Genomic DNA, 13,526 nt, shown 5'->3' on the forward strand with positions numbered 1-13,526 from the left:
GGGTTAGTTGCGAGGACATAACTCTCCGACTCAAAGCAGATACATTATGTGCCTGCTGTGAGCTTCGAATTTTATGGAGTTACCTTTAGAGCTGTTTGTAAGAAATTTTTGGAAAGTTTGAATTCATTCCTTACATGGCAAGATTGATCCTTCCCATTGAGCGATTTGTCACTCATAATGAATCTCTCCCTCTGACGCCCGACAGACTTTCAAACATGTCTCTCCGTTACTACGTATGGCCAACAATTGAAGTATGGACGATCCATTGTGTAGATCCGTACCAGGTTATTCCAGCGATGCTCTTTCAGAAACGCGTGGCGGTGCCGGCGAGCTTCCGGCAACCCCATAGGCCAGCAGCCAGTCTCTGTCATGATCTGATCAATCATCTCTTGGGGTAGTCCGGCAGCACTTAGATCCTCACCGACCGCGTCTGCCCACCAGTGATGCTGCTGGGGTGGCACATTGCGGGTGGAGCAGATGCGATAGTGAGGGTCAACCAGATACAATTTGATGTATCGATAATGCCCCGAGCGACTCCGATCAGCTAGGGAGAAGGGCTGGGCACGGTGCTCTAGGACGTTGGGAAATGTGACCAAACGCCCTTGCGCGATCGATATTACACCTTTGTCCTGCCATGTTCTCATCATAAAGTTTTCAGTATCAAGGTCCCAACTGCAATATCCCAGTATTCTCGCGATTTCTTCCACACCGTAGATGCCAGGTTTCCCATAGCTGTGGGCCGGTTTTGCTCGTGGATGCCACCTTTGTCCTCGCTCATCACGCATCCTATATCGGTAGAATGTTTCATCCATCTTAGTATTCTGTCGGAAAGCAATTTGGGGCTTGGTTATATTGTCGATATCATATGCGAAGACGGCGATACCTACAATATGTTCGTTGAGTTGGCCTTCCATGTGCCAGTCCGTCCCTTTGTAGTCCGGACTTTCAGGGGTAAGCTCAATGTTCTCCATGTTTACAATTACTTGCAGACCTTGCGAGCGGAACATGTCCTGGAGCCGAATGGTATATGGTTTGTGGGGAGGGGTGATTGGAGTGTAGGGAATCCGGCGCCATTCCATCCGCTCGCGCACTAGATCAACCACGGCTCTCTCGTGGTGACGCCCCGTCTTCCACTCTTCGTAAGAGAAAGCCGTCCCTGGCTCCGGGTGACGGTATCGCACCACTCGCTTGGCTTTGCCTTCGATCGCACGCCAGGTGTTCTGCTGCCAATCATCCGGGGCAGGAACGGGGGAAGCTGATCCATCCTCAGGAAGTTCGAGATACTCCTTTGCGCGTTGCCAGAGGTTTGACTCTGGGGGCGGTAACTCCTTTTCTTCACTCCCTACAACGTCTGGAAAATCTTTCAACCGTTCTTGTGCACGTTGGTACCTTTTGCGACCCTCGTCTGTGTTATCTCCCGCACTGTTTAAGAGCGCTTCTTGGGCTCTGCGGTACATCCACTTCCTCGTCTCACTTGGAATCCGGAAGGCGAGCAGGCATTCGGGAAGCTCATTTTCCCACTCTACCCCATACGTGATAATACGTAGTGGCACCGGTCCCAGCTGGCCTTGATTCATAATATCCCTCCAGCCGCGCTGTCCCAGCACCAGACAGTCGTTCCATAACGGGATCGCCCGGCCTATCAACTTTTCGATAGCACGGTAGAGGTTCTGGTGAACCGGGTGAAGATTATTGATGTACGAGGTAAGGCGCACCTGCGTCGACCCTGTATGCCCTACAAACTCCACTTCAGATGGCAAGGCCTGGTAATTTGCGCTCCATCGATAGTGAGGTGCTGTTTTATAGTTGGCATTCACGCCCACAGACAGCCATTGCGCCTTCTCAATTTGTCTCTGAACATCCGCCGAATCTGTTCTCTTGTCGACATGAGTAGGCGCAAGGGTTGTCGCACCTTCATACGCGCCCAGCACATCCTCTATGTCCACCCGACCCCCGTCAGTCAAGACCAAGCTCCGCCCATAGACCAGTGGAAACAAGGCTGCGTCGACGATACTTAATCTACGCCTTGACCGCCAATCCAACAATCCGGAGTGCATTAGGGACCGAAGCACCGGTCTTACTGCGCGTCGGAACTCGCTGGCCAGCTCCCCTGTTCGAAGCGCAGGAACATGATCAGATTTGCAGACACAAGACCCAGTGTCCAGCACCCGGATGTGTCCCTGTTGCCGAAACTCGGTGGCCTTGTCGCGTAGTTCCTGCACGCACCAGTCCCAGGCCCGGTTACTCAGGAGAGGATTCATCGCGATGGAGGCGCTACTGTCTTGCCGCCAGCGCGCCACGACCTCATCATCGAAGACATCGACATGCCAGTTTGGGCGGTCGGTCAGGCGATTCATTACAGCTGTCATGGCCAGCTCACGTGCCGTGACGGCTGGTGCCTGGCGCCACTCTTTGATTCCATGGGCAAAGCGCGCGTCGCATGGGAGCTCATAGTCCAGAGGGACGTCACCAAACCCGGGCACTCGAAGCGGGCCGTCACCGCTGTTATCGAAGGAGATTATGGGGGGCTCGTGGATGGACTTGTCATCCGTGCTGATGGGAGAAGGAGGTTCCTCGTCCATGATGGCAAGAGAGACGGTATTGGGTTGACTAAAATGGGAATCGGGGGGAGGTGGGACGGTGGAGAGATAAGAAGGAGATTTAATACTTAGTAGCACTGTAGCAGTACTAGTTCAAAGATGGAAAGCCTGACTCACAGGATCAGCTGGTTACAGGGATCAGGGACGACTAAGCCCCTTCTGTATCCAGACTAATATAGCCTGCCATGATGGTTGGATAGCCTGTACTTAGCAATACTCAGTTAGTCCAGCTTGCCTCGGCAACTGGATGATGGTTGATACTACTAGTTTCGTATACAAATACAGCACCATAAACCACCATAAACGATAAATAGCTTCCTCCCCACTGCCAAAATTGACGTTGCGATAGCCATCAAAGTCGGACTGGATAGGCGGAATATTAATTATCGTGAACGTGGTAAACACAACTGCTCGCAGATAGAGTTGGGGGATCTCGGATCAACCCAGTATCCGAACCCATATGCTTTAGTGTCCCGTGGAGGTTCCCGGATTCGGGCCGCCGCTTGGATGCGGAGAAACACCCTGCGCGGACAAAATGAACACCACTTCGTGCGGGATTGTAGTACTTCCTCCACACCTCTCCCGGTCCCGTCAAACGATTGCTTCCATCAAGCTCATACTCTGATTATGTCTAGTCGACCACGAGGAGATCTCGACCTAGGAAATGGGTCCAATTTATCAAGCAATACCAGTCATGTCCGTTCACCTTTGCCGACCCGAGTCAGTAATGCGTGTGAAAGATGCCGTCGCCATAAAACTCGGGTAAGCGCGCGATACTTTCCCCTTATCAATTCTTTACCAACGTCTAGAATATAATATCCAATTATCTGACATCTGCAGTGCGACCCTTTCCGGCCTTGCTCCTTGTGTGCACGGGCTAAGGTGGTTTGTCGTCAGCTCCCTGCTCCTCAGAGGCCGAAGGATAAACATCGCATGTAAGTCCCTCCATCTTCACAAGCATGACAGAAACACTCCCACTTCCCGCTGCGGGGTCACTAAACCCTGCATTTACTGACACTCGGTAGCTCAAAAGCGGCTTTGCAAAGCCGCCGGCGGCAGACGAGAACGTCAGCAGCACTTGTTGAGATCGAATCCCAAAATGGAAATACTGATAGCAACTGCCCCTCGACGTCCAGAACCGAGAGAAATGACACACACCTATCTGAAGAGGTGCATCAGGCGCAGTTCTTGATGGAATATGGCGAAGCTGAATCTACAATGGGTATCGCCCAGAAAATATACGAGCTGGATAAGCAGGTCATCGATGAACAATCCACATCCGCCATTCCAGGATCGTGGAATAGCACAGATGTTGCTGACCGGCGCACTGTAGCTGGAGGCCAGCGGCGCCCTATCTCATCGATCTTAGGGCGCCATTTGCCTTCCATGGATGTGACATATTCCTTAATCGAGAAATACTTTGACTCAGTTCATTGGTTTTCTCTTGTTATTTACGAACCGACTTTTCGTACAAGACTACAGTCTATTACAGACGGATTCGCTCATCCTTCCCAAAAGCCATTCTTGCTGCTATTGGCAGTCATGCTGGGGATGAGCGCCTGGTATCGATCACAAAGAACCGTCACGGATGCAGCCGATAGTAGTAAGTGGCGAAAATTGAGTGCCGATCTCATGAGTCTTGTCGAATTGCATGTCGTGGAATTGATGGATGAGTCTTCGGTGGCAGCAGCCCAAGTACTGATTCTCTTTGGGTCACACCATGTGTATCATGGTCGGCCAAACTTGTCGTTCTCTTTGCTCGGTGCAACTATCAAGATGTCTCAGGCTGCGGGGCTACACCGAGAATCGGCTACAGGCAAGTTTGAGGAGATTGAGGAACGGAAGCGAGTCTGGTGGACAATATACACTTGGGACCGTTTTGCGTCCATCACCTACGGTCGGCCATTGGGCATCAATGATAAGGACTGTAATCTCAGCATGCCAGCGGATAATCTGGAGAATCCATATTTTATTACACCAAATTCGGAGCAAGGGTGCACCATTAGCTATTCTCCTTACCAAAGAGAATTAAACACCCTCTACCTTCTGGCATCTCCAGCTCTGGAGTTTATTTTTGGCTCGCGCACTTCAGGTTCCTCCAAGGCATTGACTGGAGATGTCTACATTGAGCTAGTGAAAGAGGCGACCCAGAATCTCCAGAAGTGGCAGAGTAACCTTCCTGGCTACTTGACTTTGGACTTCGACCAGGATTTCGAACCCGGCAGTGGACCGAGTGCAAGAGCGCACGCTCTACAATCCTTGTCGTTGCAATTGACCTACGACAATATTCTCGTTGTCCTCCACCGGCCGTTGCTGGCAAGGCAAGTCAGACATCTGTCGATAAGCCATCCCACTTCGGGCGCAGGACTTGGGACAGAATCGCCCAATCCACACCCTGAAGCAGGCTCACCAGCTCAAAAGCTGTCACCGTTTGAAGCCATGTCGCCTATTGAGCCGGTCAAAAGTTCAATGCACTGGTGGAATGCTGCCCTCAGAACGTCGCGTGTCACCGAAGTGCCGGTACTTGCTCAATTGGCAACAGATAGTCATCTTGTCGCCTTCCTTGCCATCAATATTTTCCATGCTGCAATTGTACTAGCGGTCATGGCTCTATCAGACCCATTATCAGACACAACCCAAGTGGCAAAGCGCACAATTACCCGGATCTTACGTCTACAGAGCCTTTTGGGTGAGCGGTCAGCTTTATCAAGACAAAGTACGACCGTTTTGAAAAACGTGGTCACTCTAATCCTTCGTCGCGAATCGGAAACTATCTTGGCTCCAGTCACAGGAAACAGTCAACAGACAGGGCACACATCCGCAACGGGATCAGCGTCCATATCCGTGGAAGACACTCTGCGACTGCCCCTGGATGCCACAGTAACACCGATCGACAGTTCCTTACGGCGGACGACATGGCCAGACTATGGCAGAATTGATCGGTTGAATGAGAGTTTAGCGTCAGTTCAAAATGGTGAGCGCAAATGTCGTCTTCCTGTTCCTATGATATATCCAGAGAAACTAAGTGTCTTTCTATCCAATAGTCATTCCTTCTGGCAAGGATGGTAGCTTCCATGACACACACGGCGCGAGAGGAAGTCAAGAACAGCTGCCTGATTTTCAGGAGCACGCCCCGGCTGATAGCTCGTGGCATGGGTCATTCGAAGATAACTGGAATGACCCTAGCTTTCCCCTAGGAGTTCCAGAAATCACCCCGGAAGCCTTCGGTGATAACGGGCTGTATTGGCTATGGGACATGTCATGGGCCGGAACGGATTCATGAAGCTACGCGATCTAGCTAGCACGGGAAGCGCCTTACAGTTTATATAACGGACCGATAGGAGGATTGTGCTCGGTTTAGGTCAAGGTTGCTTTCGCTGCGTTTTCATCTGCCCCAGGTCCATAGATGACAGTCTTGATACCCTGTCGGTTGCCGACGTTCTTGAATGCCTCTTCCGCCTGCGTGAAAGGGAACTCGTGGGTAACTAAACCCTCTAAAACAACCCGACCCGACGACAGCAGCCCAATTGCTGTTCGATAATCTCCTGGACCATACCGAAAACTCCCCCTGAAAATGGCCTCTTTATCACAGATTTGACCGACCGGCAGTGAGGGATTCGGTTTGCCCAAGCCGACTTGCACAAATGTTCCACCCGACGCAAGAACTGAAATGCCACAGTTCATACAAGGCTCGGCGCCGGTGGCATCCAAAACAATGTGGGCCCCATTGTCCAGCTCCATTTCTTCCAAAATTCTGGCAGCATTGTGTTCCGGGGATTCGTTGCTCATTTTATACGTGTGCGTGGCTCCGTACTTTTGTGCCACGCTAAGTCGGTCGGAGTTAATGTCAACAACCACAACTGTCGATGCACCGAATGCGCGGGAAACGGATGCGCAGAGCAAACCGACTGGGCCAGCGCCAAAGACGACGACCGACTTTTGCTGCATATCTCCTGCCAGTCGACAGCTGTGCACTGCCACACTGAGCGGTTCGACCAGTGCTCCGTGTTGCAGGGATACATGTGCTGGCAGCTTGTAGCAGCATTCTGCAGGAAGACGGTAGTAGGTCGCCAGTGTCCCATCATAGGGTGGTGTGGCAGCAAAACGCATCGCGCTACAGAGGTTATATCTCCCCGCGCGGCAATGATGGCAGGTATTGCAGGCAATGCCTGGCTCCAGGGCTACGCGATCACCGATAGCGAAACCCGATTTACTCCCGCATTCCACCACAATGCCGGCGGATTCATGGCCAAGGACAATGGGGGCTTCGACCACATACCGCCCTATGCGGCCATGCTGCCAATAGTGGATCTAGGTCGATGGTAAGCTGTGGCCCAAGCTGAAAGGAAAACGATGAATGGAAGTAAAGCCTTACATCGGAGCCACAAAGGCCAGTCACGATAACCTGGACGATGACGTCGCGGTCCGTCTGAAGATTAGGTATAACACGCTCTTCATAATCGAATCTGCCCCCGGGGTGTAAAACGAAAGCCTGTACAGACACCGACCGAGGACGTCAGTAAGCGAGTCTATGTGCAGATATAATAAAGAAACGGACCTGATTGATTCCTGAAGGAGCCATTTTAGCCAAGTATTGTGTACAGGTCAACAAGATCTCAGGGATTGGTCAGGGCTTTTAACAGGGCACTTCTGGCCGAGTCGTACGACGCTGGAGGTCATGCCATCTATAAGGTCGGTTCCGGCGGATTGTCTCAAAAAAAAGTCGCCCTATCCGTACCCACAAAATGAGCCATTTGCTTCACCAAAGGAGGCAGTTTGTTGAGACCAGGAGATCATCCCACGGCGGGGGATAAATGCCTCGGAACCGAGTGGGGTCGGAACTGGCCAAGCTGGACTCGGAACCGAAACCACACGGAACCGGTACGAGAACCCTTACAATTTCCAGCAACCGGCATCGTTGTTGTATTACGAAGGCTAAATTCAGTCCCGGAAGTCGACCGTGACTACGGGGTAATGAGATGAAATTATTGGCTGAGAGCGAAGAATTCCCACTTCGACGGAACAGGAGTTTTGTTGCAACTGGTCGGCACTCACACTGGTCGCTGAGCTAAAACAACACGAGCGCGCCAACCCCGGATGGCCGACTACAGTGGCTCGATCCCGACAACCAGCTCCACTTTCAGGGCCTGGAGAAAAGGTCTGCTTCCCCACGGGACATAATGCTCTGGGGTAGAAATAGAGCGACGGCCACAACTGCTTAAGATGTTTCGGTCTCCAGAATCGTGGAGTCAACCTGGCACTGGCCTTTGACTCATTGATGGTCATCTTTCTGGCACTATGGCTACCAAAATGTCCTCTCTACCGGCGGATAATGCCGCTTTGACTCGCACTGCACAGGCCGTGGCTGCTCGGGAAGTAGAGCAGCAGAGCTGGCTGGAGAGAAAGCTGAAGCCGACGAAGGTGAGAGCTTGGTATCCCTTCAAGGGAACCCCATTGCTCTACGCGACATGTGGTTTCGGCAGTCTGGGTGATGCCCTGTTTGGGTACAACTCTGGTATACCTTTCTTCTTTTCAGCTTTCTGATAAACAAGTCAATATGAGTCGTTGCTAATAGCTATGCTACATAGGAATTATGTCAGGTCTCCTCGTCAATCCTGCTTTTGTAGCTCGCTTCTTCAAAGACTACGGCGGTGCTGACGGCTCAACAACCGGAGTCGATCCTTCGATCACCGGGATAGCTGTTGCTTGTCTACAAGCGTCCGCAGCGGTGGGTGCACTCCTTGCAGGACGCTTGGGCGATATGATGGGGCGCAAGCGATGTGTTCGTCTTGGCGGGTTCATCTACTTTTTCAGTGCGTTCATTCAGATCTTCGCGCCTGGGTTTGGCACCTTCATTGCTGGTCGCACCATTCAAGGTCTAGGTGTTGGGTTTCTTTCCATGACAGTACCTATCATTCAGACTGAGATTGCCGCCCCGCATCGTCGTGGTTTAATGGTGGGAATTGAATACACGTTTCAGATTGCAGGATACATGCTTTCATGTTGGGTAGATTATGGATTTAATTTTCTTTTGCCCAGTGAAATGTCCTGGCAAGGTCCATTCATCATCCAAATTGCTCTCTCCTTCATTCTTCTGGCCATGTCGTTCTTTCTCCCCGAGACACCTCGTTGGCTGGCCAAAAACGGATTCATGCAAGAAAGCTTGCAGACGGTCGCTGACCTTCACGCCAATGGCGATACTCAAGCGGAACATGTGCAGCAGGTGTTTGTGGAAATCGAAGAAGCAGTTATCTTCGAAACCAACTTAGGAAAGTCATCGTGGATGGTGAGTTCTATTACGCCTGTCATGGGATGTCATGCAAGTGCGAAACTGACCATAGACAGGAAATGTTCACCCGATACCGTAAGCGGACCATCGTCGGAGTAACTGTCCAAATGTTTGCACAACTTAACGGAATCAACATCATCTCCTTTTACCTTCCCAGCACACTTGCTACCGCCGGCTTCGATGAGCGAAAATCCCTTCTGTACACCGCAGCCAATGCACTACCTTACACTGCGGCCACAATTTCGACTTGGTGGTTAGCAGACCGATGGGGACGGAAACCATTACTAATCCTTGGAGGTGAGTCCATTTTCTCCCCTCCCGATACCTTCATGTACACTGTAAGCACCCGGCTAAGACATGCATCAAAACAGGTATCGGAATGGCAGTCCTGCTTGGCATCGTCTGCGCCTTCACCGAAGCAGACCTAGACGTCCAGGTCCGCGCCAAGGGCCAATACGCCTTCGTTATGCTATACAACATCCTATACGGCTTCACCTGGGGTCCAATGCCATGGCTGCTACCAGCTGAAATCTTCCCCTTGCGTGGCCGCAGTAAAGGAATGGCTCTGGCTACTACCAGCAACTGGATCTTCAACTTCATCATCGGCATGGTATCTCCGGATGCGTTCGCAGGTATCAACGGATACTTCTACGTTGTTATTGCTGGGTTCTGTCTCTTCTCTGCAGGCCTGGTACACTTCTACTATGTTGAGACGGCCAATAGCACGCTGGAGGAAGTTGCAGAGTTGTTTGGCGATACAGCGTTTGCAGATGCTGATGGGGAGGCGAGGGAGGCTTCTGACGTGCGGATAGATTATAGGAAGGATGTTGTGTGATTACCAGTCCGTGTGTTGTGCAGTATGGCGGGCAGCACTGGCCCATCGCATATCAGCGTGGCGGTACAGTCGTCATATTCTTTTGAAGAAATATGTCTATGCTTACGGAGCAGAACCAGGGTACATAGCACCCTTCACCAGCGCTAGTCTTTCCGCTAATAATGATGACGATGAATACGAGACTCTATTCGCTATTGCTTTATTCTCAGATATCCTGATCCCTTTAGCGGCTCCTAGATTGGAAAGGTAAATAAAGCTACAGTTGCGTGTGTTCTATAGTATACAGAATTGGCTATGTAATATATACTACTTCCCAGCTGGCCAACGCACTTAACAACCATCAGGGATACAGCTACTAGTAGAATGACCTTAAATAATAACAGCAAGTCAACAGACAACACTGAGATAAAGGTAGAGCTAGCTAGATACCAATATAGCGCGATGATAACAAGAACTGCAAACAACAACTAACATATTCAACCCCAGCAACGGACAAAATCCATAGCTCACTCACCGCCATCCCACCATGACACAAGATAATCGGGCATTGTTGAAAGACACGAAATAATCTCATGCTATGGCAAGCTGGAGAAACACCGAAACAGCCAAAAATTGGCCTATGTCCCTGTGAAACCGAATCAACCCAATCAAACAGGAGTCTGGCAATCGACCGTCTTATGGTGCTCGTCGTATTCGCAGTGGTGACGTTCAGTCTTGCACTGTAGATAACAAATTAGCATGATCAATCATACCAGAATAGAAGCAGAAGTCTTAATATACCCTCAAATTAGCAGCCGAAGGACAACTGACAATGTGATCCTTTCCGCCCTTTAGGTATGTGCAGGTGTTGTGCTCAACGCTGCATTCCTATTATAGTTCATATATGTTAGTTCCATCTCTACAGCGATAGAGAACATGGAAGAAAGGAAACCTACTCCTCCGTATTTACTAAGCTCCGCCTCCCGAGCAACGAGATTGTCCGCCTCGGCCGCAATGGGATTGGCAATGGCGCCCATTGCGGCGAAGAGGATGATGGCAATGCTGGTGAGCTGCATTTTGAGGATGTAGTTTTGTGGAAGTTGCGGTGGTGTAGAGTAGTTAAGAGAGAGGAAATTTGTTGAGCTGGTGAGATTGATATCTTGTGGATTGGAGCGCCGTGGAGGTTCCTTATATACACTGCCAGTTCGGGGTACTCTTGCCATTCTTGACAAATACTATCCTCATTTTGATGCAGTTATCAATAAGGCTGCGGTCTCAGGATAGAGTAAGCTATCCAATGAAAGATATGCCTCATATACCGGAGGAAGCATATTGACTTGGAAGTTCGTGTGATCTCTTAGAGGCAGTCGAGATGTTAGTAATACGACTGGGGCGTGATAGCCCGGGCAGAAGGATCCTGGTAAGCCACTTGATAGCAGGATATTGAAGTCCTGGGTGGCCTTACATCTTAGGTGACGCTTGAAGAAGGAAAGATCTCCCGATCCTCCGGTCGCTGAGATGTCGTTCATGCAGGGTATAGCATAAGGCTCAATGCTAACAGTGACTAGTGGATCTGCTTGAATTGGTCAAGCATTTGACCCTGCACAAGTAGTCTTGTGCCCTGCTGCAGGGCTGGGGCGTAAATCCTGCGGAATAGGGCGGTTGGGCGATGTAACACTGTAAGCTTCAGACATGCGCTATATGCAACTTGAGTAAGCCAGCTATCGAAACATGAAGGTGAATTGAGTTGGTTCGCCGGGTATTAACAAAAACATTGGAATGAGACCGCACGGGTGGAGATGCATCTATGCCAGTCTGCAATACTAAGCTTGCATGAAGCTTCCAGGCTTAGAAATACTGTCTGGAGTGCTAAAGATCTCACTTGTTAGAAACTCTTATTTCCTTGATCTATGGAAACAGCGCTCTCTGGAGGATCAACAGTACATCAGTGGTACATAAGCACTAACGCTCTTTGAGGCAACACACAATCATCGGCAGTTCGTCGTACTCAATTCCCTTCATGCGCCAAGTGCTTTGTCTCCCGGCTCGTTCCGGACCTGAGTCTTGCTGAAATACTTTGCATGGGGTTACATCCTAAGTAGGAGTTGTGATGATCGATTATGTCTGTTTCACTTACTGATTCCCTGTATGCATGCTGCTATGAGGCTAGCCCCTTTGACGATCCAGAGCGGCTCTCGAACCAAGCATCAAGTCGGTCACATTTAATGTAACCTCAAACAATGCTAATGTATGCAGGGCTCTCATCACATCCCAAATACGACTCAGCCCTGCAAGCCGTCTTATTCGCAGCAATGCGGGGTTGTGACTTGTCCCTGGTGGATAGTTGCATGATTAGCAACTACTTCTGTCTTAGCTGCGGCTGATCGACAAGCAAACAAAGGAACTAGTTAAGCCCGTCAGCCTCTACAGGAGCCCAGATTCACAGATTGGGCCGTCAGCCTTGCCGGGCCCTATGTTGCTGCCTAAGGAGCAGGGGTCCAGAAGATCTTCCCCAAGGAGAGAATCCTTTGTCCCCTCGTAGATGATAACTTTAACAACAATTCGTATTCCAATCGAATTCTAACTACTCTTCCACGTCCTTGCTACCTTCTTTTTCTATCTGAAGTCTGATTGAATCATCATCCTGATTCCACTTTGTCAACTACCACAATGGACCACCTCCGTGATTCTCTACTGAGCTCTCTGCCGAGAGACGGCCCTTCTACTGCAGCGATCGACCACGCTCGCAGAGACCAGGAAGACACACGACAGGCTATCGCTCAGGGCGAAACCCAAGAAGTCCGAGACATAGCCTTCAGCAACCGGACTTGGGTCGTTACCAGCCGCTACTGCGACATCGGAGATGGTGTTGACTCTCTCGAGGGTCACATCCACTCCCTATGGTACATGTACTACGAGCTAGGGCGAAACATCTCCTCCGAATCCCCCGAACACGAGGGCTTAGTCCTCGACATCCTTCGCATTCAAGGAATGGGCCCATTGACTAGACCCGCACGCGGAGTCAATGGAATCGACATCGCACGAACTGTTGACGGCACACTGTGGAACGATCTCCCTTTCCTTGTTGGGGATATGACCAACTTCTGGATCAACCACAGTGCATCTATGTCGGGGACCCACCGGCTCAACTTTGCTACATTCCTAGCTAAACTTGCCTCCACGCGTGCTGCCAAGGATAGGATGTGCCAAGTTGCTCTCTTGATCTTCCGCACTCTGCTTGAAAGCCCTGTGCAACTCCACTCAGGGAAAGAATCCGATGAGGAGGACGTCAATAGAAGTACTAAGCAGTTGGAGGTGTTTCATCTGCTACCCTCTGCTGTTGTTTGGCTGAAGACAGCAAATCACAACCTCCTTTTGCTATCAGAGGTATATTGGAACGACTGTCCAAGCTATATTAGCAAGGCTGGTGAGATGTTCGTTGAATCAGATCTCGGACAGCGATCACCTATGGGATTCTCTCCATGGAGATACATGTTCTGGCTGAGGCGACTTCATGAGATTCGGGATGAAGCTAAGGAGGCGGATGAGAAAGCTTTGGAGGAGCTTGCTGCTGATGGTATCCAGTATATGGTCAATACGATCAAGGAAAGGAATTCGGAGGTCCTTAGGGCTTATAAGAATGGTGGAGATGGTCTGCATAAGGATAAGTTTCTTTCGTGTCTAAAGGCTCTTGCACGGGTTGAGGAGTAAGAGTCGTGGATTTGGGATGGAGGGTTGAAGAAGGCTTGGACTCGGAAAACATCTTCTCCTTTCTCAGCCTTTCCAGTTCTTCGACGTAATTTCCACCCTCTCTGCTCCTTAT

At 50.4% G+C, this 13,526-nt stretch overlaps 7 protein-coding genes across 7 annotated transcripts; 3 read left to right on the plus strand and 4 right to left on the minus strand.

The window, feature by feature from the left end:
* Positions 1-209: 209 nt before the first annotated feature.
* An07g01270 (uncharacterized protein) lies at positions 210-3,060 on the minus strand (the record flags this gene model as incomplete). Its single annotated transcript, XM_001391179.3, has 2 exons — positions 210-2,688; positions 3,044-3,060. 2 exons carry the CDS (start codon positions 3,058-3,060, stop codon positions 210-212), a joined length of 2,496 nt encoding a protein of 831 aa, XP_001391216.3.
* A 204-nt stretch (positions 3,061-3,264) lies between these two features.
* An07g01280 (uncharacterized protein) lies at positions 3,265-5,883 on the plus strand (the record flags this gene model as incomplete). Its single annotated transcript, XM_001391180.3, has 3 exons — positions 3,265-3,362; positions 3,626-5,574; positions 5,645-5,883. 3 exons carry the CDS (start codon positions 3,265-3,267, stop codon positions 5,881-5,883), a joined length of 2,286 nt encoding a protein of 761 aa, XP_001391217.3.
* Positions 5,884-5,957: 74 nt separating this feature from the next.
* On the minus strand, positions 5,958-7,280 carry An07g01290 (uncharacterized protein; the record flags this gene model as incomplete). The annotated part of the gene is made up of 3 exons (XM_059748214.1): positions 5,958-6,911; positions 6,976-7,092; positions 7,242-7,280. The coding sequence occupies 3 exons, from the start codon at positions 7,278-7,280 to the stop codon at positions 5,958-5,960; spliced, it is 1,110 nt and encodes a 369-aa protein (XP_059606118.1).
* Positions 7,281-7,359: 79 nt separating this feature from the next.
* Positions 7,360-7,886, minus strand: An07g01300 (hypothetical protein; the record flags this gene model as incomplete). Its single annotated transcript, XM_059748215.1, has 2 exons — positions 7,360-7,492; positions 7,693-7,886. The coding sequence occupies 2 exons, from the start codon at positions 7,884-7,886 to the stop codon at positions 7,360-7,362; spliced, it is 327 nt and encodes a 108-aa protein (XP_059606119.1).
* A 12-nt stretch (positions 7,887-7,898) lies between these two features.
* Positions 7,899-9,974, plus strand: An07g01310 (uncharacterized protein; the record flags this gene model as incomplete). The annotated part of the gene is made up of 5 exons (XM_001391183.3): positions 7,899-8,115; positions 8,189-8,886; positions 8,946-9,186; positions 9,261-9,691; positions 9,813-9,974. 5 exons carry the CDS (start codon positions 7,899-7,901, stop codon positions 9,972-9,974), a joined length of 1,749 nt encoding a protein of 582 aa, XP_001391220.3.
* A 397-nt stretch (positions 9,975-10,371) lies between these two features.
* On the minus strand, positions 10,372-10,779 carry An07g01320 (uncharacterized protein; the record flags this gene model as incomplete). The annotated part of the gene is made up of 3 exons (XM_001391184.3): positions 10,372-10,443; positions 10,505-10,591; positions 10,660-10,779. 3 exons carry the CDS (start codon positions 10,777-10,779, stop codon positions 10,372-10,374), a joined length of 279 nt encoding a protein of 92 aa, XP_001391221.1.
* A 1,594-nt stretch (positions 10,780-12,373) lies between these two features.
* On the plus strand, positions 12,374-13,414 carry An07g01340 (uncharacterized protein; the record flags this gene model as incomplete). Its single annotated transcript, XM_001391185.1, has 1 exon — positions 12,374-13,414. One exon carries the CDS (start codon positions 12,374-12,376, stop codon positions 13,412-13,414), a length of 1,041 nt encoding a protein of 346 aa, XP_001391222.1.
* Positions 13,415-13,526: the final 112 nt, after the last annotated feature.

Source organism: Aspergillus niger, assembly GCF_000002855.4.
Source record: "Aspergillus niger supercontig An07".
NCBI classification, from domain to species: Eukaryota; Fungi; Ascomycota; class Eurotiomycetes; order Eurotiales; family Aspergillaceae; genus Aspergillus; species Aspergillus niger.